The following is a 26,993-nucleotide window of genomic DNA, read 5'->3' on the forward strand; positions in this document are numbered from 1 at the left end:
AACCAAATGACTGAGATTAGGTAGTAGATATAAAATGATAAAAATAGCATCATAATCCCCATTGTCCCAGTAATCACCTATGTAGTATACTAAGAAAAGCAGATACTTCAAAGGATGATGCACTTAACTTTCTGTAATATGTGATTTTAAAAGTTGTGGATCAGACTTATGTCCAGTTTTTTTTTTGTATTTTTTATTGTAATTAGTAAAAGGGTTACATGATATTTGCCAAATAGAAGGTGCATTAATTCACATACATTGATACCCTTTCACTATGTCCAGTTATTTTTCTCCTACATCATACCTTCTCTTCTTCCTTTCTCTTTTTGTGGTACTGAGGCTTGAATTCGAGATCTTGTACATGGAAGGCAGGTACCCTCTCTACCACTTGAGCAACACTATCATTTCTGATGTCGTATATTTAAAATGATTTAAGTCTTTGCAGGCTAGGTGAGGTGGCTCAGACACAAGTCTGGGTAAAAAGATACCAAGATCTCCGACTCAACCAATACCTGGGTGTGGTGGTTCATGCTGGTTATTCTAACTGTTGGTGAAGCATGAATAGGAGGATCCTGATTTAGATCTTCTCAGACAAAAATGGAGACTTTCCCAAAAGAAGAGCTAGGGCCCATAGCTCAAATGGTAGAGGGCCTACAAAACTAGTTTGAGTCCTTGAGTTCAACCTCTAATACCAACAAAATTATCATCAATACCATATTTTACGGCTTTTAGGCAGTGCTAAAGAACTCAGAGCCTTATAGCAATGCTCTGCTCCTTACTCTTATTTTGTTTCAAATACATTTCTGCTCAATCTAAATCTCAAATGGTTGCAAACCCTTGGGAATGGGGGTGGGAGGAGAGTAATCAATACCATATTTTATGGCTTTTATTTTTACTTTAGGCAGTGCTAAAGAACTCAGGGCCTTATATCAATGCTCTCCCTCGGTATTCCTATTTTGTTTCAAATACATTTCTGCTCAATCTAAATCTCAAATGGTTGCAAACCCTTGGGAATGGGGGTAGGGGGAGATACGGATGGAGCTTTGGGTCCTTTATCACTGCAAATAATTTTACAAAGTATTCCAGCAATATTATTTTTACTAGCCACATTTTGTTCCCACACATTCACCCCTGGCACCCAGGAGAATTACTGTACTTATCCAAGGCTCACCTTGACATGAAAGTAGAATATCAGCAAGTGATTGCGGACATACTTGGTCAGGCAAGCGGATTCCAGCAATGACTTTTTTTTTTTTAACTCATGAGACTCATAACCCCAGCTCTGAATGTAAGCCAGGATTTGGTTTGGTTAGCTGAACTGACAGCTGCCTCTGGTAATGTTACATAACATTCAGCATCACCCTGCCCCCCCCAATTCTGAGCTAATCACAGACATACATATGTGTTCTACAGGAGAAGAGCTCCCGCGGACCGGCTGGGAACCGCAACTCACGTGGTGGTCCGGGGCAACCACAAGGCCGACTCGGAAGCCCCAAGTCGAACCGCTCGGGTTTAGGTTTAACCCTCCCAAGATAGTAAAAGTAAACGACGAGCAGAGGGGGTGGGCGGGAGATTCCCATCCGGAGGCGAGAGCGGGAGGCAGTACTTCCGGGTCAGGTGGGCCGGCTGTTTTGACCTTCCTTGTCGCTCGGCCATTTTGTTCCAGTCAGTCCGGAGGCTGCGGCTGCGGAGGACCCACTCGCCCAGAAGCTGCAGAGATGCTGTCCGTGCGCGTCGCCGCGGCCGTGGCCCGAGCCCTCCCTCGGCGGGCCGGGCTGGTAAGCACCGGAGCCTGGGGATCGGCATCCCCGCGGGGCCGCAGCGGGCGGCGGGCGCTGACTCCCGAGCTCGCTGCGTGGAGAGCGCGAAGGGCTGGGGCGAGCCGCCATCTTGCACGGGTGGCAGCTGGGCCCGGCGAGCGGGCGGGCGGACGGCAGGGGCTCCTTGGTGATGATCGCCCTCTGCACGGGACGGTGCGCGTTGGTGACAGGGAGGCAGGGACCTCGGTGTTGCCCGCAGGCCCAGGCCTCCAAAGCATGCTTCTCCCGGGCTGAGGGTGGCCCGGCCTGGGGGCCTCGCGGGAAGGTCAGGGCGTGCGTTCTCCGGGGCCTGGTGCGGGCCGGGTCCCGACTGTGCGGGGCCGGCATCGCCGGAGGTCGGCGGACTGCAGTCAGTTCTGGCTGGAGCCAACCAGGGGCAACCTGACATTGAATGAAGGTCAACAGGCCCCGGCGCGCCTCCTCTGCTGCGAGGTCAGAGCCGAGGACAGGAATGAAGGCAGCTTTTGATGTTGTTGTTTTCCCCTCGGAAAGGCGAGCTTTTAAACGGACAGGTGCAAAAGAAGGGGGAAAAAAAGCATTTAATGTGACCTTGATTGTACATCTCGGTCTAGCAGAACCCTTCCGTTTTGCGCTACTTTTCAAATTGTCCCGAGGTTTTTGTCCTTGAGGTGTAGCTTGACATCACCCCTCCTTATCTTTATCTCCTTGGTAGTTAGAAGTATGACCTTTATACCCTGTGTCAAAGGAAAGCAATCTGAACTTGAAAGGTGAAGTACATATATTGGCCGTTTTGCTGCCCTAATGCAACTACTGTCAGCATCATGATTTCCTTTTTACTAGGAATGCATTTTATACCGTTTTTCAGCAAGGTCCTGTTGGTAGTGGCTACAAATTTGACATCACAGTATTTAACCTTGAAGGAAAGATAAAGATGTCTACATTCCAGGTTATTGTGGGATTTGGCCTTGGCAGTCAAAGAAAAAGCGCATATACTATACTTCTTGATTTCAGATCTATTATTTGGTAACTCAGTTTGGTTTTTTTTTTTTTTGGAAATATCAAGTTTATATATATATATGATAAATATATTTAGAAATATTTTTCTAGTGGGATTTCTACTTAGTTGAACTCTGAAGTCAAAATGATAGTACTTGCAGAATGTTTATTGTGTGCCAGGAACTGCAATACAGATTGTCAGAAGATATTTTCCCATGTGATTAAATATAAATGTTGGGGCCGGGAGTTTGGCCTAGTGGTTAAAGTGCTTGCCTAGCATGCATGAAGACCCGGGTTCGATTCCTCGGTACCACATACATAGAAAAAAGCCAGAAATGGTGCTGAGGCTCAAGTGGTAGAGCTCTAGCCTTGAGAAAGTCCAAGGACAGTGCTCAGGCCCTGAGCTCAAGCCCAGGACTGGCCAAAAATAAATAAATAAAATAAATAAATAAATACAAATGTTAAAATTTTAGACAGAAGACTTGGAACTATAAATCTTCACCCAGTAATTTGATCAGACCAAGCCTTAATTTGTTTAAGCTTCTTAATTTTATATAGGACTTTTATAAAATTCAATATTTAAAAAATATTTTTGTACCAGGTCTCCAAAAATGCTTTGAGATCATCTTTCATTGCCACAAGGAACCTCCATGCTTCTAACACTCGCCTTCAGAAGACTGGTAAGTCATTTTTTAAGTCTACATTGTGAAAGTTGATTCCCCTCCCCCCATTATCCTTTTATATTTCTCTCATTTTCTTAAGCCATAGTACACCATTTGTTTTGCCTTAATAGGTTTTCTTGCTGTAAGAAAATGAGCTGCTATTTTTTGGTATTAATATAGCTGCTTTGGATAATTCCTTTTGGATGAACTCATTTTTTGATCTTTGAAGACTCCTATACTCCACCCCCAAAAATCAGAAAATAAGCAGTTCTTACCAGTAGATTTTTATTTTTCCAAAGCCAATAGCTGCTGCTTTGTACCTGGCAAATACATAGAGAAGTGGAGGTGGGATGGGAGTTGATGCTGTTGTTTGGAGGCATAAAGAGAGATTTTTTTTTATGTATGGGGAGGATCAAATCTGGGGCTTTTGTACATTTATAGTCAAGTATTTTTGGTTTTGTGTTTTAAAAGTAACAGCAATTAGGTGAAAAGATTTAAAACAAATAAGTACACTTAATGCAGAATGTAGTACTTTGATCAAAAAAATTAGTATAAAGGTGATATATAGAAGGGTTATAGTTACATAAGTCAGATAAAGAGTTCATTCCCCCCCCCCTTTTTTTGTGGATGATGGAGCTTGAACTTGATCTTTTTACAAAGGAAGTTTGTCCTTTTTAAAATGCAGCATGAAGGGTGGAGAGTTTGGCCTAGTGGTAGAGATTTTGCTTAGCATGCACAAAGACCCAGGTTCAATTCCTCGGTACCACATACATAGAAAAAAAGCCGGAAATGGTGCTGAGGCTCAAGTGGTAGAGCTCTAGCTTTGAGAAAGTCCAAGGACAGTGCTCAGGCCCTAAGCTCAAGCCCAAGACTGGCGATAGATAGATAGATAGATAGATAGATAGATAGATAGATAGATAGATAGATAGATAGATTGATTGATTAAATAAATAGAGGAGGGTAATGCTTAACTTTTTATTAGCCTCTTGCCTGGTTTACATTTGTCTTGTGCAGAACTTTTTTCTCTAACCACGTGTGTTTCTTTATTTTATATAGTGGAAGTACGTAGAGAATTTGTTTTATAATGCAATTAGGTTATTTTCATAAAAGTTTTTATATTGCTGTGAAATGGACTGTGAAGAAATCCTGGTTATGGCTTATTTTTTAATTGAATTGGCCTCTTTCAGGCACTGCTGAGGTATCCTCTATTCTTGAAGAGCGTATTCTTGGAGCCGATACCTCTGTTGATCTTGAAGAGACTGGACGAGTCTTAAGTATTGGTGATGGTATTGCCCGAGTACATGGGCTAAGAAATGTTCAAGCAGAAGAAATGGTAGAGTTTTCTTCAGGATTAAAGGTGGGAACCTTTAATGAGAATTTGTTGCTTTAGGGTATATATTTTTATTCATCTGTTAAGCAGAAATTGTGTTGAATTGGTATTTTTTTCTTTTCCTTTCTTTGGCTCAAGAGTTTTGAACTTAGGATCTCCGATTTGCTAGGCAAGTGTTCCACTTGAGCCATGCCTCAGTCTGAACTCAGAGTTCTCTTTGCTCTTACTAGATAGGCCTGTAGGCCCTCAAACTCCTACTTGAGGCAGATAGGAGCTTGCTTTTCCAGCAAAGAAAAGATCCACCTATTTGTTTCCTTCTGAAGCTAGGATAATGAATGTATGCCCTGCACCTAGCTGTTGGCTGAGAAGAGGTCTTGAGAATTTTTCAGTCTCCTGACTTCAGCCCAGATGCCTTAGATTTTTTGGTCTTTGTTTTTCTTCTTCTCATACATGTGAAGATAAACTTCAAAGTTTTTAGCTAAGTTAGATGTTGCATTTTATGGACTGATTTAGACATAAATTCACCACTGATTCTTTTTCTTTTTCTTTTGCCAGTCCTGGGCTTGAACTCAGGGTTTGAGTCCTTGGACTTTCTCAAGGCTAGAGTACTTGAGCCTCAGCACCATTTCCAGCTTTTTTCTATGTATGTGTTACCGAGGAATCGAACCTGGGTCTTAGTCGTGCATGCATGCTAGGCAAGCACTCTGCCACTAGCCCAAACTCCCGGCCCCTGATTCTAACATATATAAAATGTCGTGAATTTCAAAGAGGTTCAAGTCTGTTCTAAGTGTTAATAAGATGACCTTAGACAAAAGCTTTTGATAACTTAGAAGACTGGCCATTTCTGGTGCAAAGTTGAAAGCTATTAACTTTGTATTCAGTAAGAGTAAAATATATTGAAAGGTTGTCAAACTTTGATGATACAGATTCACTTTATCTTTTAGGCTGAGCTTAGCCGGTGGAATGAGAAAAGTTGTAGGTTCCCTGGAGAAAGCAAAAGACGGGCTGGGAATTTGGCCTAGTGGTTAAAGTGCTTGCCTAGCATGCATGAAGACCCAGGTTTGATTCCTTGGTACCACATACATAGGAAAAAAAAAAAAGCCATGAGTGGTGCTGAAGCTCAAGTGGTAGAGCTCTAGCCTTGAGAAAATCCAAGGACAGTGCTCAGGCCCTGAGCTCAAGCCCAGGACTGGCAAAAAAAAAAAAGAAAGCAAAAAACATCTGAATAGACCAAATGTAATACATAATACTATTCTTCTAATTGCATAAATATAGGGAAAAATGACTTTGCTCCTTTTATAACTATATAGTATGGAAAAGCTATGTAATATGCAAGGCTAATTATGGATCTAAAGTAATTAACTAGTAGCTAAAAGTTTGACCCATCTTCTGTGTGTTTGTGTATGTGCCAGTCCTTGGGCTTGAACCTGAGGCCTAGGCACTGTCCCTGGGCTTTTTTTTTTTCCCCCTCAAAGCTGACACTACTGCTTGAGCCACAATTCCATTTTTGGTGTTGTTAGTCATAGGGCTTGAACTCTGGGCCTGGGCGCTGTTCCTGAGCTCTTCAGCTCAAGGCTATCACTTCTACCACTTGAGCCACAGCTTTGTCACTTGAACCACAGCACCACTTCTAGTTTTCTGGAGGTTAATTGGAGATAAGAATCTCACAGCCTGGGCTTTGAACTGCTATCCTCAGATCTCTGCCTCCTGAGTAGGTAGGATTACAGGCATGACCCACCATGCCCAGCTGCACTTTTGGCTTTTTGATGGTTCTTTGGAGATAAGAGTCTCACGATTTTTCTGCCCCTGTTGGCTCCGAACCATGATCCTCACATTTCAGCCACCAGCTCTTTGCCTGTATATTAGGAATGTTATACATGTGAGCACCAGCCATAGGGCCTGAACTGGATACTTTTTGTTCAAGGCTAGTAACTTTTCCCACACAGCTCCAACTAAAGGTGGTTAATTGGAGTGAAGGGTCTCATGGACTTGGTTACCTGTGACTGACTTCAAACTGTAAAACTTTCTTACGGAGCTTCTCACATATTTAACAAAGAAAAGATTATAAATTTTTTATTCCATTGTGCTCTATTTTAAACTAATCCTTTGCCTCAGGAGGCGTAATGAAAGGAAATGATATTGGAAAGGACTTTTAGCCTGTTCGAGATATTGGTTTCTTTCATTACTTCTAGAATGTGATGAGTAAGTTAGGCTATCATAATGCTATTTTAAGATTATCCAAGGAAACATGTCGCCATTTTAAGAGTCTTAACCATAGAAGGTTTGAAAAATAATGTAAGCCAGATGGAAAGGGCAGTACTTCTCTTCTCGCTGCCTAATTTGCATAAAGTCATTTGGGTGTAAGGGAAAGAAAAGTCCTTCTGGCTTCATTATTATGTTTTCTAAAATGTTTTTATTAGCTCACATTAGTTTCATGATGTGGTGAAATTTCACCACTACATTTCCAGATGTTTAACATATTCCAATCAACCTTGCCCCCTCTGTCAATCTCCCTGATATATCTTTATACAGGGCATGTCTCTGAATTTGGAACCAGACAATGTTGGTGTTGTCGTATTTGGAAATGATAAACTGATCAAGGAAGGAGATATTGTGAAGAGAACAGGAGCCATTGTGGATGTTCCAGTTGGCGATGAGCTCTTGGGTCGTGTGGTAGATGCCCTTGGTAACCCCATTGATGGAAAGGTAGGTTTAGTGTTATTAGATGTAATGGCCGCTCCTAACAATAATCTTTACTGAGTGGCTTCCTTAAACATAACTTTTATTTATTTATTTTTTAAACAGGGTCCAATTGGTTCCAAGAGCCGTAGGCGCGTAGGCTTGAAAGCTCCTGGAATCATTCCTCGAATCTCTGTGCGGGAGCCCATGCAGACTGGCATTAAGGCTGTGGATAGCTTGGTGCCTATTGGCCGTGGTCAGCGTGAGCTGATCATTGGTGACAGACAGACTGGGTAAATGACATTAAAAGGGCGGGGGAGTTTGGCCTAGTGGTAGAGTGCTTGCCTAGCATGCACGAAGACCTAGGTTCAGCTCCTTGGTACCATGTACTTAGAAAAAGAAAGCCAGAAGTGGTTCTGTGGCTCAGGTGGTAGAGCACTAGCCTTGAGGAAAGCATAGTGCTCAAGCCCTGAGTTCAAGGCCCAGGACTGGCAAAAAAAAAAAAATGACATTAAAAGTGCTGAAATTTGCTTCAGGCAGAGGTTCCATTTTCATAAAGAAGAGCCTAGAATATAATACAAAGAGTAACAGAAGCAGTACATTTTAGTAAAGAGTTCTTTTGAAGTACTAATGATGTTTGTGTTCACTTTCCTTTTTTAAAGGAAAACTTCCATTGCCATTGACACAATCATCAACCAGAAGCGTTTCAATGAAGGGTCTGATGAAAAGAAGAAGCTATACTGTATCTATGTTGCTATTGGTCAAAAGCGATCCACTGTTGCCCAGTTGGTAAAGAGACTGACAGATGCAGGTATTAAAAGAGCTTGAATCCTGTTGTTGCCTCAGTTCCCCTTAATGTTAACTTTAGAATGGCTTTAACAATGAATTGAGCTTTCTAATATCTACATATTTGTTATATGTATATGTGCTACATATAAAAAACAGGAAAATAATATAAAACATCAATAAATTTAAGGGTTTTATCAGTTTCTTTTAAATGGATGTTATTAGACTGCATAATCTCTGCTATGTTACCTATTGAATCCAGTACCTCACATATATAAGACAAATGCTCTCCCATTTGTACCACATCTTCCAGCCTTTTGTTTATATTTTGAGATTTTTGGTATTATTTTGAAATGTGGTTTCCTAATTTTCCTGGCTGGTCCCAAACTCCTGCTTCTGCCTCGCAAATACTTTTAGAATTGCAGGCATATGTCACTGTACCTGTCTGGGTAACTTAATTTTTTTTTAAGTTGTTATTATCAAGGTGGTGTACAGAGATGTTAATAGTTACATAATCTGGTACCAGGGATCAAACCCAGACTTTCTTACATGCTAGCCAAGTGCTCTGCCACAGAACTATAAGCTATATTCCCAGCCCTTGACTCTGGCTAATTTTTTTTTTTTTTTTTGGTCACTCCTGGAGCTTGAACTCAGGGCCAGAGCACTGTATGTGGGCTTTTTCAAGGCTAGAGCTTTACCACTTGAGCCACAGCAGCAGCACTTCCAGTTTTTTCTATGTATGTGTGGTACCAAGGAATTGAACCTGGGTCTTCGTGCATGCTAGGCAAGCACTCTACCACTAGGCCAAACTCCTGGCCCCATACTCTGGTTGATTCTTAATAGTAAATTTTACTTTGTAGGCAATTTTATTATAGTAGCCTATGACTGAAAATCACAATGTTGAAAACATAAAACTCTTTCTCCTCAGATGCCATGAAGTACACCATTGTGGTATCTGCAACGGCGTCTGATGCTGCCCCACTTCAATACTTGGCTCCTTATTCTGGCTGCTCTATGGGAGAGTATTTTAGAGATAATGGCAAACATGCTTTGATCATCTACGATGACTTATCCAAACAGGTCAAAGAAACATTTTTATAATCTATACACTTGCAATAGAGAGATAGTTGACAAATGCAACCGTTGTTTAGTAGGTGAAATGGTAACCCTTTCTGTACCATAGGCTGTTGCTTACCGTCAGATGTCCCTGTTGCTCCGCCGACCCCCTGGCCGTGAGGCTTATCCTGGTGATGTGTTCTATCTACACTCCCGGCTGCTGGAGAGAGCTGCCAAAATGAATGATTCTTTTGGTGGTGGCTCTTTGACTGCTCTACCAGTTATAGAAACACAGGCTGGTGATGTGTCTGCTTACATTCCAACGAATGTCATTTCTATCACTGATGGACAGGTATTATTTTGATAACTAAAGAAGTACAAAAATAAAAATGGTTAGATAATTCTAATACATTAATGCCCTTTTTCATATTGAAAATTGCAAATGTTTATAAAAGAGTAGTATTATAAAACCTCACGTATTAGTCAAATTTTATTTGTTTGTTTGTTTGTTTATTTATTTATTTTGCCAGTCCTGGACCTTAAACTTAGGGCCTGAGCACTGTCCTTGGGCTTTCTCAAGGCTAGCACTGCCACTGGAGCCATAGCACCGTTTTCAGCTTTTATCTATATATGTGGTACCAAGGAATTGAACCTGGGTCTTTGTGCATGCTAGGCAAGCATTCTTAACACTAGGCCAAACTCCTGGCCCTAGTCAAATTATTTAATGAGATGATGTTACTTAATTCTATGTTTTTGTTCCCTATTATTCGCCACTCCTGACTGTGAATGTTTATACGCATATGTGCTTGTGCCAGAACTGATGCTTGAACTCAGGGTCTGAATATTGTTGCTTAGCTGGTTTGCTTAAGGGCTGGAATGCCCTACCACTTGAACCACATCTCTACTTCTCCCTTTTTGGTGTTAATTAGAAATAAGAGTCACACAGACTTATTCCTAGGCTGGGTTTGAACCTTGATCTCCAGATCTCAGTCTCCTGAGTAGTAGATCGGATTGCAGGTGCCCAATACTACCTCAAGATAGTTTTGAAATACATCCTTGAGATTTTATCCCCTCATGTGTTTCAATAATTCTTTATTCTAAACATGTCTTAATATCATTAATAGAGCATCTAAAATCAGTTTTGCTGTTTTCATGTTTTTTGGTATGACTTAAATTTAAAATAGCTTACTTAATTTTAGCTGGCCGTCTGTGTTTTACATTGTAGATTTTCTTGGAGACAGAGTTGTTCTACAAAGGTATTCGCCCTGCTATTAACGTTGGTTTGTCTGTGTCCCGTGTCGGTTCTGCTGCCCAAACCAGGGCCATGAAGCAGGTAATGAAAACAATACACCATTTTGAGAGGGAAAGGGGGGGAGTAGTACTGAAAGTCGTAATAGCACATCATCTATTTATGATAGTGCTCTGAACTATTGTAACCTCTGTTTCAGGTGGCAGGTACCATGAAGCTGGAGTTGGCTCAGTATCGTGAGGTTGCTGCCTTTGCCCAGTTTGGCTCTGATCTTGATGCTGCCACTCAACAGCTTCTGAGTCGTGGTGTGCGTCTGACTGAGTTGCTGAAGCAAGGACAGTATTGTGAGTTTTTCTTTGTGTGCTCAACTTCTACTGTATATTAGGGACCTCTCAGGCCTACAGAGCTATATCATATCATGCCCCATAGGTTTTTAACAAAGGTATCCCCTATTTTACTTAACTAGTCATCACATATCACCAGGAAAACTATAGATGTCTTACTATTTTAGCTATACCACTATAAGATTGCCAGGAGAATGATTTTAGATATTCTGTTACTGATATTAATTGTATTGGGCTGGGCAGGTTTAGCGGGATAGCATTTGCCCAGCGTTATGAGTCCCTGGATATGACCTCTAGCACCATCAAAAAAGAAAAAGATACCTAAAACATTTTAAGGACTTTGATAGTATAAACAATGGTTATTAACTATACTCAAAGATTATGCTTCTATATGTTAGGAAGAAGATGAGAAGGAATATCGTGTAGAGATGTAGGTTATGAGAATGTGAGAATAGTGGATGGAGACATGTTAATAATTGGAAGAGAAGTCTCTGATCTTGGTAGTAGGGTATTTTACTTGTTTTAGCAAGTAAATTCCATTTTTTTTCTACTCCCAGCTCCCATGGCCATTGAAGAACAAGTGGCTGTTATCTATGCTGGTGTAAGAGGGTATCTTGATAAACTGGAGCCCAGCAAGATCACAAAATTTGAGAATTCTTTCTTGACGCATGTTATTGGCCAGCACCAATCCTTGTTGGCCAATATCAGGTATGAATGGTTAATGGCCTCTGTCTATGTGTCTTGGAGCATGGGTCCATGTGTGTGTGCACGACCGTGTGTCCGTCTGGGTCCTGTTCATCCTTTTATCTATGTGTTTCAGTCATGGAGCTTGAACTCAGAGCCTTGGGCAGTGTCCTTGAGCTTTTGTTAAGGCTAGTGTTCTTACCACTTGAGTCAAAGCTCCACTTTTGGTGGTTAATTAGGAGAAAGTATGAGTCTCAGGGACTTTTTTCCTACCTAGGCTGGCTTTGAACCAAGGTCCTCAGATCTCAGCTCCCTGAGTATCTAGGATTATAGGCATTAGTCCCTGGTACCCAGCAAAATACTTAAAATGTTAAAACAGAAAATCTTATTCTTTGTTACTTTTGTAGTTAGCCCATTCATTAAATTTTTGTCCAGGTCACAACTTATAATCTGCTTTCTTTCTAAATAGGGCTGATGGGAAGATCTCAGAGGAATCAGATGCAAAGCTGAAAGAAATTGTAACTAACTTCTTGGCTGGTTTCGAATCATAAATACCTATGGATTCATATCAAATACTGTCTGGTTTGTTGTTTCTTCTAGAAAACTTGGTTCCATTTATAAACAGTTCTCATATTTCCCATGTACAGAAGTCACGTGAATAATAAAGGTTCCATGTTGTGTGGTAGTTTTCTGTGCTTTGTATTATTTAAACCAACTGAAATGTTGAGGAATTGGTGAAATGCTACTGCATCTCATTCTTGGTCTCAGGGCCTGAATACTGTCCTTGGGCATTCCTCAAGGTTAGTGCTCTACCTCTTGAGCAACAGCACCATTTCTGGCTTTTTTCTGTGTATGTGGTACTGAGGAATCAAACCTGGGTCTTCATGCATGCTAGGCAAGCACTCTACCACTAGGTTACGCTCCCAGCCCTGATTAGAGAAATTTATAAACCAGATAACAACATTTATGGTAAGTTGCTATTGAAGAGCTGACTTAGTAAGTTTTCTCTGTTCAGAAGCCGTACCTCAACAAAGTGCTATAGGTAGGAAAAGAAGAGGCAGAACTGATGGCTCATACCTGTAATTAGTTACTCAGGAGAATGAAATCTGAGGTTTGTGGTTCAAAGCTGGTCTAGGGAAGAAAAGTCCATGAGTCTCTTAGCTCCAATTAAGAGTGTGAACCTTGAGCAAAGAAGCCCAGGAACAGCACCAGGGTCTTAAGTTTAAGCACCACAATCAGTAAAAAGAGTCAGGTAAAATGCTCAGTATGACAAAAGATGGGAGACATTAGGCTGAATAGAAATAAACAGTTTTCATCATGAATAGCTGTTTCATTTTTCCCATAAGGTTTCACCAAGTAGCTCACATGGTTTCACACTTGAACGTCCTTAGCCACAATCACAAATGTGTGTCATCACTCCTGCCTCAGCAGATTTTAACTATAATCACATTGGTCAGTGTCTGAGAAATATTTTTGGCCTTGTTTGGAGAATCTTCAGTCATAAACCCAGAGCTAATCATCAAACCTTGTGCATGGTAGGTAAATGGTTAGCACTGAGCAGCTATATTCCCAGATTCCTATTTGGAGCTTTGTAGTACAAAAACTTTTTTTTTTTTTTGCCAGTCCTGGGCTTAAGCTCAGGGCCTGATCACTGTCCTTGGACTTTCTCAAGGATAGAGCTCTACCACTTGAGCCTCATCACCACTTCTGGCTTTTTCTAAGTATATGGTACCAAGGAATCGAATCCAGGTCTTCGGGCATGCTAGGCAAGCACTCGACCACTAGGCCAAACTCCCAGCCCATACAAAAACTTTTTCATAAATTGCCATTGCCCTCTTCCCTAATAAAGGATACATATTTATTGTGCTTGTCATGGCCCACTAGGAAGCTGAGGCAGGGGAATTTAAGTCTTGAATCAACAGCAATCTCCAAAACATGACTGAAAAGTTATTACTTCTGGCAGGAAAGGTATGTGTGTAGAGGTGCTTAAAAGTACCAAAATCAGTCCATAGATCTCAGGATACATTTCATTGTTGAGCCTTTTGAGTAGCTACGAATACAGGCATGAATCACCAGCACTCAGCTTTTAAAATGTTAACAGATACATGTATGTATATATGTGTATGTATGCATACATGTTTGTATGTATGTAGATACAGGTACAGGCACACAGTGCCTAAGCAACTTTACAGCACAGTTAATAGGGGCCTCTGGCATGTTGACAGCTACTTACTGAGTTATGTTCTCCATAGGTCCAGGGTTTAGCCAGTTAGAACAAATCAACCATAAAGGTTGATTTTGTCAAACAACTGCGTCAAGTTTTTTTTAACCTCAACCCTGACCAGTCAGGTGACACTGACTTAAGTGTTCTCCAGGGCTGATGAAGTTTCACAATGATGTATTAAGTATTATATATGTGTGTGTGTGTGTGTGTACAAAATTATGTATATATACTTTTTTGTTTTTGCCAGTCCTGGCTTGAACTCAGGGCCTGACCACTGACTGTCCTTGAGCTTTCTCAAAGCTAGAGCTCTACCACTTGAGCTACAGCAACACTACTTCCAGCCTTTTCTATGTATTTGGTACCAAGGAATGTGTGTGCTTGGCAAGCACTCTACCACTAGGCCAAACTCTTGGCCTATGTAGTATACTAAGATCCAAACTTTATTTCCATTTTCTAGTTTTTACCTACTGTCCTTTTTCTGTCCCAGAATTCTATCCAGGATACCACACTTGTTTAAATATCTCCTTGGCCTCCCCTGGGTTGTTTCTCAGATTTATGGTTTGGAGAAGTACTGGTCAGGTATTTATAGAATGTCTTTCAATTTGAGGCTGTGTGAGACTTTTCTCATGGTTGGACTAGACTTACAGGTTTCGGGTGGAAGAGCACAGAGGTAATGTTCCATTTTCATTCACATGATCTTAAGGGCCCTTACTAGCAACATGAAGTTTCAGTGAACTAAGGAATTGATTCTTTTTGACCCCTTCTGTTCCCTTCCATGTTGATTCTTTGGAAGGAAGTCACTTCAAAGTTTCCGCTTACGGGGTACTGCTTCATTTCCTTGAAGGCTTCCTATCTATATAAATTATTTGGAATTTTAAGGCATAAGAGTTTTGCTTATTTATTTGCTATTCAATCATCTGTATCATGTGGAGTCATAGTTATCTATTTCATGCTTTGGATTATTATAATCCAATTTTGTATTTCTTTGGCTGTTTAAAGCATCCCAGCTTTGGTTATTGGGAGCTCTTTCAGTCAGCTGGAATTCAAGGCTTTACATTTTACTCTTACTCAGCTTTCTTGCTTGTTTTTCAAACCAAGATCCTCAGATCTTAGCCCCTTGAATAGCTAGGATTATAAAAGCGAGCTGTCAGCCCCTGCTTCAACTTCCTTGTTCATATGTCTAGCACTCTACAACTTTACCCATGCCTCCAGTCCAATTATCCCATTTTATTCTACTGTGATTAGGAATACATCCTTTGTGCTTTTGGATCAAGAAAATTCAAACCAATAGCATGTTTCCTAACTGTTCTTACACATGTAAACCTCAAAGCCTCAATGTGCAATGTCTGGTCACTTAGCCTCTTCTTGAATGGCTTTCTTCCTGAATGACTTTCTTTCTTTCTTTCTTTCTTTCTTTCTTTCTTTCTTTCTTTCTTTCTTTCTTTCTTTCTTTCTTTCTTTCTTTCTTTCTTTCTTTCTTTCTTTTTTTTTGCCAGTCCTGGGCTTGAGCTCAGGGCCTGAGCACTGTCCTTGGACTTTCTCAAGGCTAGAGCTCTACCACTTGAGCCTCAGCACCACTTCCGGCTTTTTTCTATATATGTGGTACCGAGGAATTGAACCTGGGTCTTCATGCATGCTAGGCAAGCACTTTAACCACTAGGCCAAACTCCCGGCCCCCTTTCTTTCTTTCTTTTTTTTTTTTTTTGCCAGTCCTGGGCTTGGGCTCAGGGCTTGAGCACTGTCCTTGGACTTTCTCAAGGCTAGCACTCTACCACTTGAGCCTTAGCACCACTTCCAGCTTTTTTCTATGTATGTGGTACCAAGGAATCGAACCCGGGTCTTCATGCATGCTAGGCAAGCACTCTACCACTAGGCCAAACTCCCAGCCCCCTGAATGGCTTTCTTTTCTATTGGTTACTGTGCTGTATTATCCTGCTACTTCAATTCCTACTCGGTGCTAACCTTAGTGTCAAAATTCAGCCTCTGGGCCTCTGCTTTTGGTTGGCTTGGCGTAGCTGTCAGTAGAGCTTATCCCTGCTCTCAGGTGCCTGGTTATCAGAACCTCTACTTGGTCAAGTCTTGGTCACTGGGATCTCATTCAGCTTTAGCTATGTGGCCACTTGCTTCCTTGCCAGGTTCCCTGAGAAGGGAAGGATCAGATGGTGGGACCAGAAATAAAAAGGAGCACTTCAATTGAAGCACATATTGAAACCCCTGGCTGGCCTTGTTGTTAGTCCTAATTATTACAGGAGAGAAATCTCATCCTTACCCTGGAATGCTTTGCAATCTTGTGGAGGTAGGGTATTCTGTAGGAAATGAAACTGGGGTAGCAGGTGGAGAGGGGAGGTTAGTTTGTGGGATAAAGATGACAAGTTGTAGAAATTCAGGAACTAAGAAAACACTGAAGATGGGAGAAGTTAAGTTGATGGGAAAGCTAGTAGCAGGATGGACCACACACATGGCCTGTCAATCTCTAGGAAAAAAATGGGAGGGCATTGAACAGAACCAGGGTCCCAAGGGCTGGGGCCTACATGTGAGGGAGGGGATGGGAAGGTAGAGTAGGTCTTCACACAGGCATTAGAATGGAATTTGGATATACAAAAAGAAATGTGGTAGCTTTGCGGAGCTTAGTGTTTAAGGGATGAGAAATTAAGAATAACCTGCTAGGCACGGTGGCTCATACCTGTAATCCTAGCTACTCAGGAGACTGAGGTCTGAGGATTGCAGTTCAAAGCTAGCCCGGGCACTAAAAAGTCTCTTGTCTCCAATTAAAGACTCTTATCTCCAATTAATCACCAGAAAAAGTGGCACTGTGGCCCAAGGGGGTAGGGCAGTAGCCTTGAGCTGAAGAGCTCAAGGACAGCGCCCAGGCCGAATTCAAGTCCCATGATTGACAAAAAAAAAAAAAAAATAATAATAATAATAACCTAATGCTCCAAATAGATACTATGTGGAAAATAAACTATGTAGGCATGGATAGGAGGGAGAAACAGGGAAAGCAAGGGGAGGGGTGACATTGTCCAAAAAGAAATATAGTCTAGGGCCGGGAGTTTGGCCTAGTGGTTAAAGTGCTTACCTAGCATGCATGAAGACCCGGGTTCGATTCCTCGGTACCACATACATAGAAAAAAGCCGGAAGTGGTGCTGAGGCTCAAGTGGTAGAGCTCTAGCCTTGAGAAAGTCCAAGGACAGTGCTCAGGCCCTGAGCTCAAGCCCAGGACTGGCAAAAAAAAACATAAATAAAAATAAATAAAAAAAAAAGAAATATAGTCTAAGCTGGGCACTGGTGGCTCACGCTTGTAATATCATGACCAACAACAAAAGAAATGTGCTCTATTTGACACGTGAAATAGTATTTCCTCTGTATAACACCTTAATAATGGCAATAGAATTATGTATTAAAAAATAGAATGACCAGGGCCGGGAGTTTGACCTAGTCATAGAGTGCTTGCCTAGCATGCATGAAGACCCAGGTTCAATTCCTCAGTCCCACATACATAGAAAAAAGCCAGAAGTGGTGCTGTGGCTCAAGTGGTAGAGCTCTGGCCTTGAGAAAGTCCAAGGACAGTGCTTATGCCCTGAGCTGAAGCCCAGGACTGGCAAAAAATAATAAATAAATAAATAAATAGAATGACCTAATCCAGGTACTGATGGCTAACACCTGAAATGCTAGCTACTCAGGAGGCTGAGAGCCGAAGACTGCAGTTTGAAGCCACCTGGGCAGGAAAGTGTAATGAGATTCTTATCTCCAGTTAACTACCTGAATACCTAAAGGAGTTCTCTGGCTCAAAATGGTAATGGTAGCCTTGAGCAAAAATGCTGAAGGACAAAGCTCTAAGTCCTGAGTTCAAGTTCCAACTCACAAGAAAGAAAGAGAATGAGAAAGAGAGAGAGAGAAGGGGGGAGGGAGAGAGGGAGGGTGGGAGGGAAAGAAGGAAGGGAGGAAGGAAGGAAGAAGGAGAGGAAAGAAGGAAGGAAGGGAGAGAAAGAAAGGAAAGGAAAGAAAGAACCAGATTATCAGTGTGTGTAGGACCTGCCATACAGAGCTTGGAATGAAACCAGCACAGCAAAGGCAGGGCTCAGAGGTGAAAAACAGGCATCTCAGTAATGGTTTGAATGCTTGAATCCAGGAGAGCCAGTATTAGCCAAGAACTTTTCAGCTGAGTAACCTAATTTCTCTCTCTCATTAGATTTTATTTTTGTTTCCTAATAGAAAGGTTCCTAGTCAATATTGATATCAATAAGGACAGTCCCCTTGCATACACACCATAGAATTTTCAAGTAGCATGACTGGTTTTATGCACTGAGATCTGTCAAGCATTCCTGTCTAACAGCTAGAAGTGTTCATTTGAGCATGGGTGACCACTCATAGCATGGAGGAAACACACATCAAATAGATTTGAATTGAATGTGAACATCCGGAACTCCTGTCACTTGCTGGTGACATGGCTTAATAGGATTTGAGGTTAGGTCACAGAAACAATGTAGCTTCTGAGTGTTTTTCTTTGCTCCTCATGCTCTGGGGAAAGCAGGTTGCTATGCTGGGAACAGCCATATGCAGAAGTCCATAGGGTGGCAAAGTGAACCCCAGACCAACAGGCAGCTAGAAACAAGCCACTAGCACAGGAGTAAGCATGGAAGTGGATTCTGAGATGCCAGCAACCTTGGCTGATAGCTTGCCTACAACCTGATGAGATATGTGATCTACATAGTTCTTAAATTCCTGATTCGGAAAAAATGCCAAAATAATATTAATGGCTTTAGCCTGCCTAATTTCATAATTTTTTTTCAGTGCTGTGGAGTCTTCTGTACTACTATGACAATATTATTTAATTTTGTTAGTAAAAGATCTCCAGTTTCTTTTTCTTTTTTTTTCTTCTCTTTCTTTCTTTTTTTTCCCCCAGTCCTAGGGCTTGAACTGAGTGCTTGGGGACTGTCCTTGAGCTTTCTCAAGGCTGGCACTTTACCACTTGAACCACAGAACCACTTCCAGCTTTTTCTGTGTATGTGGTACTGAGAAATCAAACCCAGGGCTTTGTGCATGTTAGGCAAGCGCTCTATCACTAGTCTATCCTCCTAGTTTGAGATCTCAAGTTTCTTATAGACCCTTAGATTTAGCCCATACTTAACTTTTTACCACAATACTTGCCCCAGTAATATGTTTAATAGATATTTGAGCTTGTAATCCTACCTACTCAGGAGGCTGAGATCTGAGGATCACTGGCTCGGCACAAGACTGTGAGACTCTTATCTCCAATTAATCACTAGAAAATGGGAAGTGGGGCTGTGTGGCTCAAGGGGTAGGGTGGTAGCCTTGAGCTGAAGAGCTCAGGGACAGCACCGAGACCCAGAGTTCAAGCCCCATGACTCACTAAATAAATAAATAAAATAAAAATATTTGAAGAATATTTCCTGGCACAATGGACTACCATTTGAAATTTCCGATTTTACCACCAGATGGTAGAAGAGTGTTAAGTTTAAAGGATCAGGAAAATCAATGTATCCTTAGAGCTTGTTGAGACTTTAAAAGTAGTACATGTATTAAAATTAGTAAGTGCCAGTGATTGTATATAGAGATTCCCTTCTTTTTTTTTTATTGTAATTAGTAAAAGGGTTACATGATATTTGCCAGATAGAAGGTGCATTAATTCACATACATTGATACCCTTTCACATGTCTTGGTACCCGTTTCCCTCCCCCCCCCACACCCCCCACCCGTCTTGGTTTTCCCCCCTTCCCTATCAAATTTCAAATATCCAAATACAAATAAATTCAATATATCAGATAACAAAGTGAGATACTATACCAATATGAGATAACCAAGGGACAGCAAAGGAGAGGAGAGACAACATAGTACATTAAGGACAACAATCATTCATTATATGGCTTTTGTTTCACTATCCTGGAGGTCCTTTCAATTAGCTTCACATTATATGTCCTTATGTATCAAGATTTTGCTCTATTGCAAATCATAGAGATTCCCTTCTTGAACACCTGTTTGTTAAACATGTCATTTGAAATATGTTGTAAAAATCAATGTTAATAAATTCTTTGTTAAAAAATTAAAGCCAATCAGAATTTAAAAATATTTGTCAAAGTGTTTAAACTTTCCATAAGAAATCTCAGTACTTTCTTAGGTATTTTAGTTTTTTTTTTCTCTCTCCCCTTGCCTCTCTTTAGCTAGGGAATTGAATTTAGGGCCTCCTGGATTGCTAGATAGGCACTGTGTCTATTTGAATTGAACTTCCAGTTGTCTTTTTTTTCCTAATGGGTCATGAGGCTTTAACTCAGCCTGGGCACTGTCCCTGTGCTCTTCAACTCAAGGCTACTGCCCTACCCTTGAGCCAAGCCCCACTTTCACGTTTTCTGGAAGTTAATTGGAGGTAAGAGTCTCAGGTCCTTTTGCGCAGGGGCTGGCTTTGGATCTTGATCCTCAAATCTCAGCTTCCTGAGTATCTAGGATTACAAGTGTGAGCCACCACACCCTGCCAGTTGTTGTCTTTTTTTCTTTTAGTTTGTTTTCACATTGGGTCTTGGGCTAAGAGAGGCCATCAACTAATATCTTCCATCTCAGGCTTTTAAGTACCTGAGACCACCAAGCTGGGCCACCCCTGTTAAGTGCTATTTTTTTCCCCTCTCCAGTTTAGTGGGGTTGCCCACTATAATCTCTGCTGCCAGCTTCTGGCACCTCCAGGGTTTTTGTTTTGGTGCTATCCTTATGGCTTTCAAAGCATCTTAAGAACCTAGTTAAACAGGTTCACATCCTTGGAGGGAGCTAGGGCAAGCTCTCCTCTTTGTAGTTGCAAATAACCATGTTGATGGGATCACAATGTGACTTGGAGTCAAAGTCACCTAGTAATTGTCCTTGCCTGGACCTAGCTAGAACTGGCATATGCTTGTTTCTCCAAGCCTGAGGTTGTGGGCTGTGCATGAGCCAGTCTTGATAACGTTGACCTTCAACCTTCCCTCCTTACACACTTACTCCTGGCTCTGAGTGGATCAGCCCCTAGAACTGTCTTTGTCTCTGGCCTTCTTAATCGTCAGACCTCTAAGCTTGGCCTCTTCAGCCTTTTAAATAAGCTATGGTCTTGAGTGAGCCATTCCCCCTCTCTACATGTCGGTTTGGGTTCTGTAGCACATAAACATGGGTGTGTGGCACAGGGCACAAGTAAACACTTGTCCTTGAGCTCCGTAGAAGTACAAGGCCAAAATGGAGCTGAGTTGCCCTGAGTTATTATTTTAAAGAGTGATATAAGGAGAAAGAGGGAGGAAGCTGTGGCTCCCGTGGCTGGAGTGGAACTGGTGAAGAAGGATCCTGGATCCTTAGATAAGCTCAGCCTAAGTGACCTGGAGTCCTGGAGAAACCGCAGCAGTGACGTTCCCTTGTCATTTTAGACTAGAGCGTGTCCCTGGTTTTCATCTGCTGCCCCTGGGTCGTGCATACGACTTGCTGAAGCTTTAAGGAGCTCGAGAGGGGGGCCCACATCACCCCCTCTCCTCGAACTGGAGCCAAGGTTCCTTTCACCACTCCACGGAAACTGGATGTTTGTGTGAGGATTAGGTCGGGGCAACCTTGTGGGCAGAGACCGGGTTCGACTTAGGAAAGGAGACCAGGACCAGTCCTTCAGGAAGAAGGAGAGGGAAATCCACAGCTAAGACCGATTGCCAGACGCTCCGGCTTGGGGGAGGACGGCGGGTGTTTATCCAGTTGCGCGGCGCGGGCGGAGCGCAGAGCTGCGGGGCGTGGCTTAGGACGCAGGGCGGCTTCCCGGCGCGGCTGTGGACTTCAGAAGTCCCTGTGCACTAGTGGGCCTTGGCCGTCAGCACACTCCGCTCGGCCCCGCCTGCTGCACCGAAGCGCGCCGGTATGACGGGCTCACTGTTCAAGGGAAACTTTTGGGTAAGTCTGCGCGGCGCATGGAGGACACAAACTGAGGTCAGGGCAGCCCGCAGTGACGGTGCGCCTGGGAAGCTCCGGTGTGCCCGATCCTCCCCTTCCAGGACAGACCTGGAGTGCAGGACGCTGAGGCCCCGCTGCCCCAGGCCTCTACCCCCAAGCTGAGCCTGGGTAGATCTGGGAGGCCCTGGTGTGTGTGTGTGTGTGTGTGTGTGTGTGTGTGTGTGTGTGTGTGTGTGTGTGTGTGTGTGTGTGTGTGTGTGTGTGTGTGTGTGTGTGTGTGTGTGTGTGTGTGTGTGTGTGTGTGTGTTGGGAGGGTGAGCTGACGGAGGCAGTCATTCTTGGGCACTATCTTATCTAGGAAATGTGTAGCCAGAGCTGTGCTCTTTGCTGGCTCCTTGGCCTACCTGGCTGCTGCTTTTTGAGTTTCCTTCCCAGCCCATGGGCCACCTAACCTCACTGGGAAAAGTCTAATTTGGAGACAGCTGCTTTTCCTGACTACCCCCTCCCCTCCTGCCAGTCCTCTTCATTGTCCTGTCACTCCCGTCTATCCATCAAGGATCTATGCCCTTTCATTCAGAGGAATAACTTTTACTTTATTTTATTTTTGCTAGCACTGGGGTTGGAACTCAGGGCTTCACATTTACTCTACTTGCATGTTATGCTAACATCCTATGATTACTTGAGCCATGCCTCCAGTCCTACTTTTTGGCTGGTTATTTTGGAGATGGAGTCTTGAAGAATTTTTTTTTCCCTGCCTAGACTGGCTTTGAGCCAAGATCCTTTGGATCTCAGCCTTCTAAAGGGATAGGATTACAGATTGTGAGGCACTATACCTGGCCCCTACCTGAGACCTTTCAGCCCAAGCTGTGGACTCCTTACTTGGGACTTTGCTTGGCCCCTATTTAGCTTCACAGTTGCCTAGCACATTTCTCTCCCCATAGCGAGCTGGTGGGTGAAGAGAGCTGGCTATGTCCTGGCTTAGGATATAGATGTTCATTGTAGAGGTTGAGTCCTACTGTATTACTGCCCACCTGTCAGGCGAGGGTCAACAATGACACCGCTAGCCCTCACAGGAGGTCTGAGAATTCTTCAGGCAGAATGTCAGACTTTGGGGTCCCATGATAGATGCCAAGGGAAAAAAACAGAGCAGACTTGCTCTTCCCTCTCATAGTGTGATACGCAGCTTTCAGATCTCAAGACAAATATCACTTCTTCTAGGACTTCCTTTCCCTTCTTTTATCCCCTTCTCCCCTCTCCCCTCTCCTTTCCCTTCCCCTCTGCTCTCATCTCCTTTCTTTTCCTTTTCTTTTGTGCCAGTATTAGGACTTGAACTCAGAGCCAGCTGCTGTCTCTTAGCTTCTTTGTCAAGGCTAATGCTGTACCACTTGAGCTACACTTCTATTTCTGTATTTTTGCTGGTTACTTGGAAATAAGAATCTCACAAACTTTCCTTCCTAGGCTGCCTTCAAACCACATGATCCTCAGATTTCAGCCTCCTGAATAGCTAGGATTGATTACAGGCGTGAGCCTGGCTCAAGCAGGCATCTTCATTGTACCCAGTGGCTCTGCTTCTGTGTTCTATTCCTTCCTAGAATTTGCTGGCTTATAACTTTGATGGTCTAGAGTATGCAAGCACTTGTGGTTAGATGTTCCAGTTCTCAGCACTGATGTTCCTTGCACCATATACCATACAATGGATCCTCACCAAGTATTTGTTCAATGAGTAAAACTGGTCAAAGGCTAACAGGGCACAGGACTTGGTGAGAGCTGCAGCCTTCATCCTGAGACCTCTGGGCAGAATGAAGTCTGAGTTGAGAGTTAGAGGTTGAGTAAAGATCTTGGGGATAGGAGAGAACTTTCTGAGCTTATTCTTTCAGAAGTTGCCTTATTCCATGTGACAATTAGCAAAGGTATCTTCTATTCCTAATTCCATTTTGTCAAGTAAAAAATAGTGATTGCTGCCATGACCATATATAGACTGTTAAACACGGCTGTAAACATTTTTGCTTTCGTTTTGGTCAGCATGGGGCTTGAATTCAGGGCCTGGGGGTTGCCCCTAAGCTTTTTTGTTCAAGGATTGCACTCTACCACTTTGAGCCACTATGCTGCTTCTGGTTTGCTGGTGGTTAATTGCAAGTAGGAGTCTCATGAGCTTTCCTGCTGGAGCTGGCTTTGAACCACAGCTATCAGAGCTCAGCCTCCTGGAGAGCTAGGACTGCAGGCATGATCCACCGGTGCCTGGCACTCTAAGTACTTTACTTGTACTGCTCAGTTAAATGTCCTAGCTACCTCATGTGGTAGCTTACTTGCAGTAGCATTTTGCAGGTGAGGTTACTGAGTGGTAGAGGGGTTAAAACTGTTCCCAAGGCCTGAGAGCTGATAAATAATCCATATTTATCATATTTGTCCTGTGAGCGGGTCCCAGCAAAGCAGTCTGTACCATTCCTTTGGTGCTGTTCAGATAGATATTGGGCCATTATTTAACTCTTCATGAAAGTCTGCTTTTCTTTTTTTGTTCTGGTCATGACTTTCTGGAGGGCAGCCATGATGTCACCATCAGCCAGACTCCCAGTGATTGCCATTGTGCTTGGCACATGTACATCCTGGATCAGGCATCTAGAACATGCTCAACCAGGGTTGGAGAGAAAGGGAGCAGAGAGAAGCAGCTGGAGACAAAAGAGCTATTTGCCAGGGGTTCTTGCTTTCAGTGGGAGGGATGGGAGCAGCTATAGTTAGAGTTGAGATCAGGGCCATCATTTTATTTCAAGGATGAAAATGCTATGACTGGATAAAGGCGAAAACTTTGGAAACACATGTGGCTATCAGCTTGGTAGATCTAATAAATATTTATGAAAGACTTTCTCTGCATAAAATGTCATAATGGGAGGGGACATTTCCAGGGCTGAAACTACTCCCTGTAACAAGTTTGGTTAGAAGGTAGGGTATCTCATGAGGAAGGGAGGTGGGGAGGGAAGCTTTTAGCCTTGAATACTTGATTTTAAGAATATGGAGGAGACTTTAGATATGGTGGTTTAAGCCTTTTCCTGTAATCCTAGTTACTTGGGAGTTGAAATTCCAGGGATCTTTGTTGAAGCCAGCCAGGGAAAAAATTAATTTTGTTGTTGTTGTTGTTATTTTGCCAGTCCTGGGGCTTTGAACTCAGGATTTGGTCACTGTCCCTGAGCTTTTTGCTCAAGGCTAGTGCTTTGCCACTTAAGCCACAACACCACTGCTGGTTTTTTCTGTGTACATGGTAACCAAGGAATCAGACCCAGGGCTTCATGCATGCTAGGTGAGCACTCTACTGCTTGGCCAAACTCCTGGCCCCCACAAAAAGAAGTTCGTGAGACTCCATCTCAACCAAGACTGGGAATGGTGGTGTTATGATGTTATCATAACATGGGAAGCCCAAGTAGGATGGCATCCCATGCTGGCCTAAGCATCAAGCAAGATCCTACATTGAAAAAGAGATATAGAGAAGGGAAGGGCCAGGAGTAGAGACAGTAAGGAGGGGAAGGAGATGGGGGAGAAACCACAGAGATGAAAGAACTCCAAGCCCAGGCTAAGCCAGTGAATTGAAGGTGAATAGCCAGGAGAAGAGGGGAGGGAGGGGGTGAGCTGGTTGAGCAGCTCTACAGAAGGGGAACTGGAGAGTGATATGTGGGCCTCCGAAATCAGGAAGTCAGTAGGGGGAACTGGTTTTTGAAGACAGAAGGAGGAGGCAGCCATGACATTAATGCTATTTAGTCAGGTGTAGCACCTCCAAGGCCAAGGCCAGCTCAGTGCAGGTCTCTCCTCTGCTCCACCTTCCAGCTCTGCATATCAGGCCAGGGTTTCTGGGTATGAGGAAATGGTCAGAAGGAGAGGACAGGGAGTTAGGAAGCAAGGTTTGGAAGTAGTCTAATATTTAGACAGCCAGTACAAGCATGTCAGTGGGTGCCATCTGATGTCAAGGTTTGAGAAGATGGTGGAGGTAATTTCTGTCCTTGGAAAGGGTGTCCCAGCTCATGAAAGAGCAAGGGGTACCAGAGGGTCATCAGTTGTCAGCAGGGTTTCTGAGATGGCCTGGCCTTGTGTAGGTCTCTTAACTCCCCAAACTTCCATTTTTACCAAGCATAAGAATAAGAGAGCCAGGTGCCGGTAGCTCACACCTGTAATCCTAGCTCCTTAGGAAGCCAGCCCAGGCACTGAAGTCTGTGAGACTCTTATCTCCAAGTAACCACCAGAAAACCAGAAGTGGCTCTGTGGCTCAAGAGTTAGGGCAGTACCCTTGAGCTGAAGAGCTCAGGGACAGCACCTAGGTCCAGAGTTCAAGTCCCACAGCAGAACAACAACAACAAACGAGAATGAGACTAGGACCAGAGTTTACTCCATAGGAATGCTCCTTGTGAGGATTCCACAAGAAAGTTTAGCACATTTTCTGATACATAGCAAGCACTTGTAATTGTTAGTTGTTGATTGCCATCAGGATGTTTGTGTGTGTGTGTGTGTGTGTGTGTGTGTGTGTGTGTGTCAGTTATTTAAGGAGAAAGAATAAAGAGACAAGAAGTAGAAAACAAACAAACAAAAAACAGGCACTGTTAGCTTACATTTGTAATCTGGAGCCTTAGATCTGAGGATCTAAGGGGTCAAAGCCAGCCCAGGCGGGAAAGGCCATGAGAACCTTACCTTCAATTAACTACCCAAACACTGGAAGTGGACCTGTGATTCAAGTGATAGAGTGCTACCCTTGAGCAAACATTCCAAGGACAACATCCAGGCTGAGGCCTTGAGTGCAAGCCCCAGTATATTCACTTACTAAAGATCTTTGGGTGAATGGTTGTGCTTAGGAAGGAGGAGTGAGGGGAGAAAGGTAGAGGGGCAGGAATAAAAGATCCATTTCAGGCCCAAGGAAGCGAAGTTTGAAATAAGTTGAAAGCCTATGGTTAAATCCAAAAGAGAATTGGTATTCTTTGAAAGTGAGATCAGCTCCAAATAAATTTGTCTGGTGTTGGTGCATGTTTCAGCATTATTTCTATTATGCACCCGGATGTGTAACTTCTTTGTGGTTCGTTGGCTAAACAGTGCTGTGTAATTTTTCTTGGTTAACTTTGATGGTTCCTCATCACAATAATGACCAGTGATGTGGTTTCCAGATATCTAAGGGGATGGCCCGGCCAACTGAAGAAGAAAAAATTCACCGTTTGGCGTGATCAGACACAGAGCTCTTCAGATGTGGATGTACTCAGACCAAATACTTGTCATATGCAGGCATGCCCAGGTGATGGTAGAACCTGTTCCTGAGCTGCTGAATGAAAACAGG

At 42.9% G+C, this 26,993-nt stretch overlaps 2 protein-coding genes across 4 annotated transcripts in view; both read left to right on the plus strand.

Annotated features, from left to right (window-relative positions):
• The first annotated feature begins 1,666 nt into the window (after positions 1–1,666).
• Atp5f1a (ATP synthase F1 subunit alpha) lies at positions 1,667–12,252 on the plus strand. The gene is made up of 12 exons (XM_090353167.1): positions 1,667–1,778; positions 3,379–3,457; positions 4,627–4,796; positions 7,302–7,475; positions 7,575–7,741; positions 8,111–8,259; positions 9,163–9,314; positions 9,418–9,642; positions 10,516–10,623; positions 10,739–10,883; positions 11,441–11,591; positions 12,037–12,252. The coding sequence occupies exons 1-12, from the start codon at positions 1,719–1,721 to the stop codon at positions 12,116–12,118; spliced, it is 1,662 nt and encodes a 553-aa protein (XP_090209293.1). The 5' UTR covers positions 1,667–1,718; the 3' UTR covers positions 12,119–12,252.
• Positions 12,253–21,581: 9,329 nt separating this feature from the next.
• Pstpip2 (proline-serine-threonine phosphatase interacting protein 2) overlaps positions 21,582–26,993 on the plus strand; it is a 52,938-nt gene continuing 47,526 nt past the window's right edge. For all 3 annotated transcript variants that reach the window (XR_016538821.1, XM_090353172.1, XM_090353171.1), the window contains exon 1: positions 21,582–21,691. Coding sequence is in view for 2 of the 3 variants with exons in the window: in XM_090353172.1 (XP_090209298.1) it covers positions 21,659–21,691 (33 nt within the window). In the remaining variant the exon portion in view is untranslated. The remainder of the gene's footprint in view (positions 21,692–26,993) is intronic.

Source organism: Megascapheus bottae, chromosome 19 (genome assembly GCF_031878675.1).
Source record: "Megascapheus bottae isolate mThoBot1 chromosome 19, mThoBot2.hap1, whole genome shotgun sequence".
In the NCBI taxonomy this organism is placed as follows: Eukaryota; Metazoa; Chordata; class Mammalia; order Rodentia; family Geomyidae; genus Megascapheus; species Megascapheus bottae.

What these genes read in the sequence shown, in the direction of transcription:
- Atp5f1a (XM_090353167.1), top strand. Translation starts at nt 1,719, where the DNA reads ATGCTGTCCGTGCGCGTCGCCGCGGCCGTGGCCCGAGCCCTCCCTCGG. An exon ending in TCCCTCGGCGGGCCGGGCTG is followed by an intron (nt 1,779 to 3,378) that starts GTAAGCACCGGA and finishes TTTTTGTACCAG; the next exon opens with GTCTCCAAAAATGCTTTGAG. An exon ending in AAACCAGGGCCATGAAGCAG is followed by an intron (nt 10,624 to 10,738) that starts GTAATGAAAACA and finishes CCTCTGTTTCAG; the next exon opens with GTGGCAGGTACCATGAAGCT.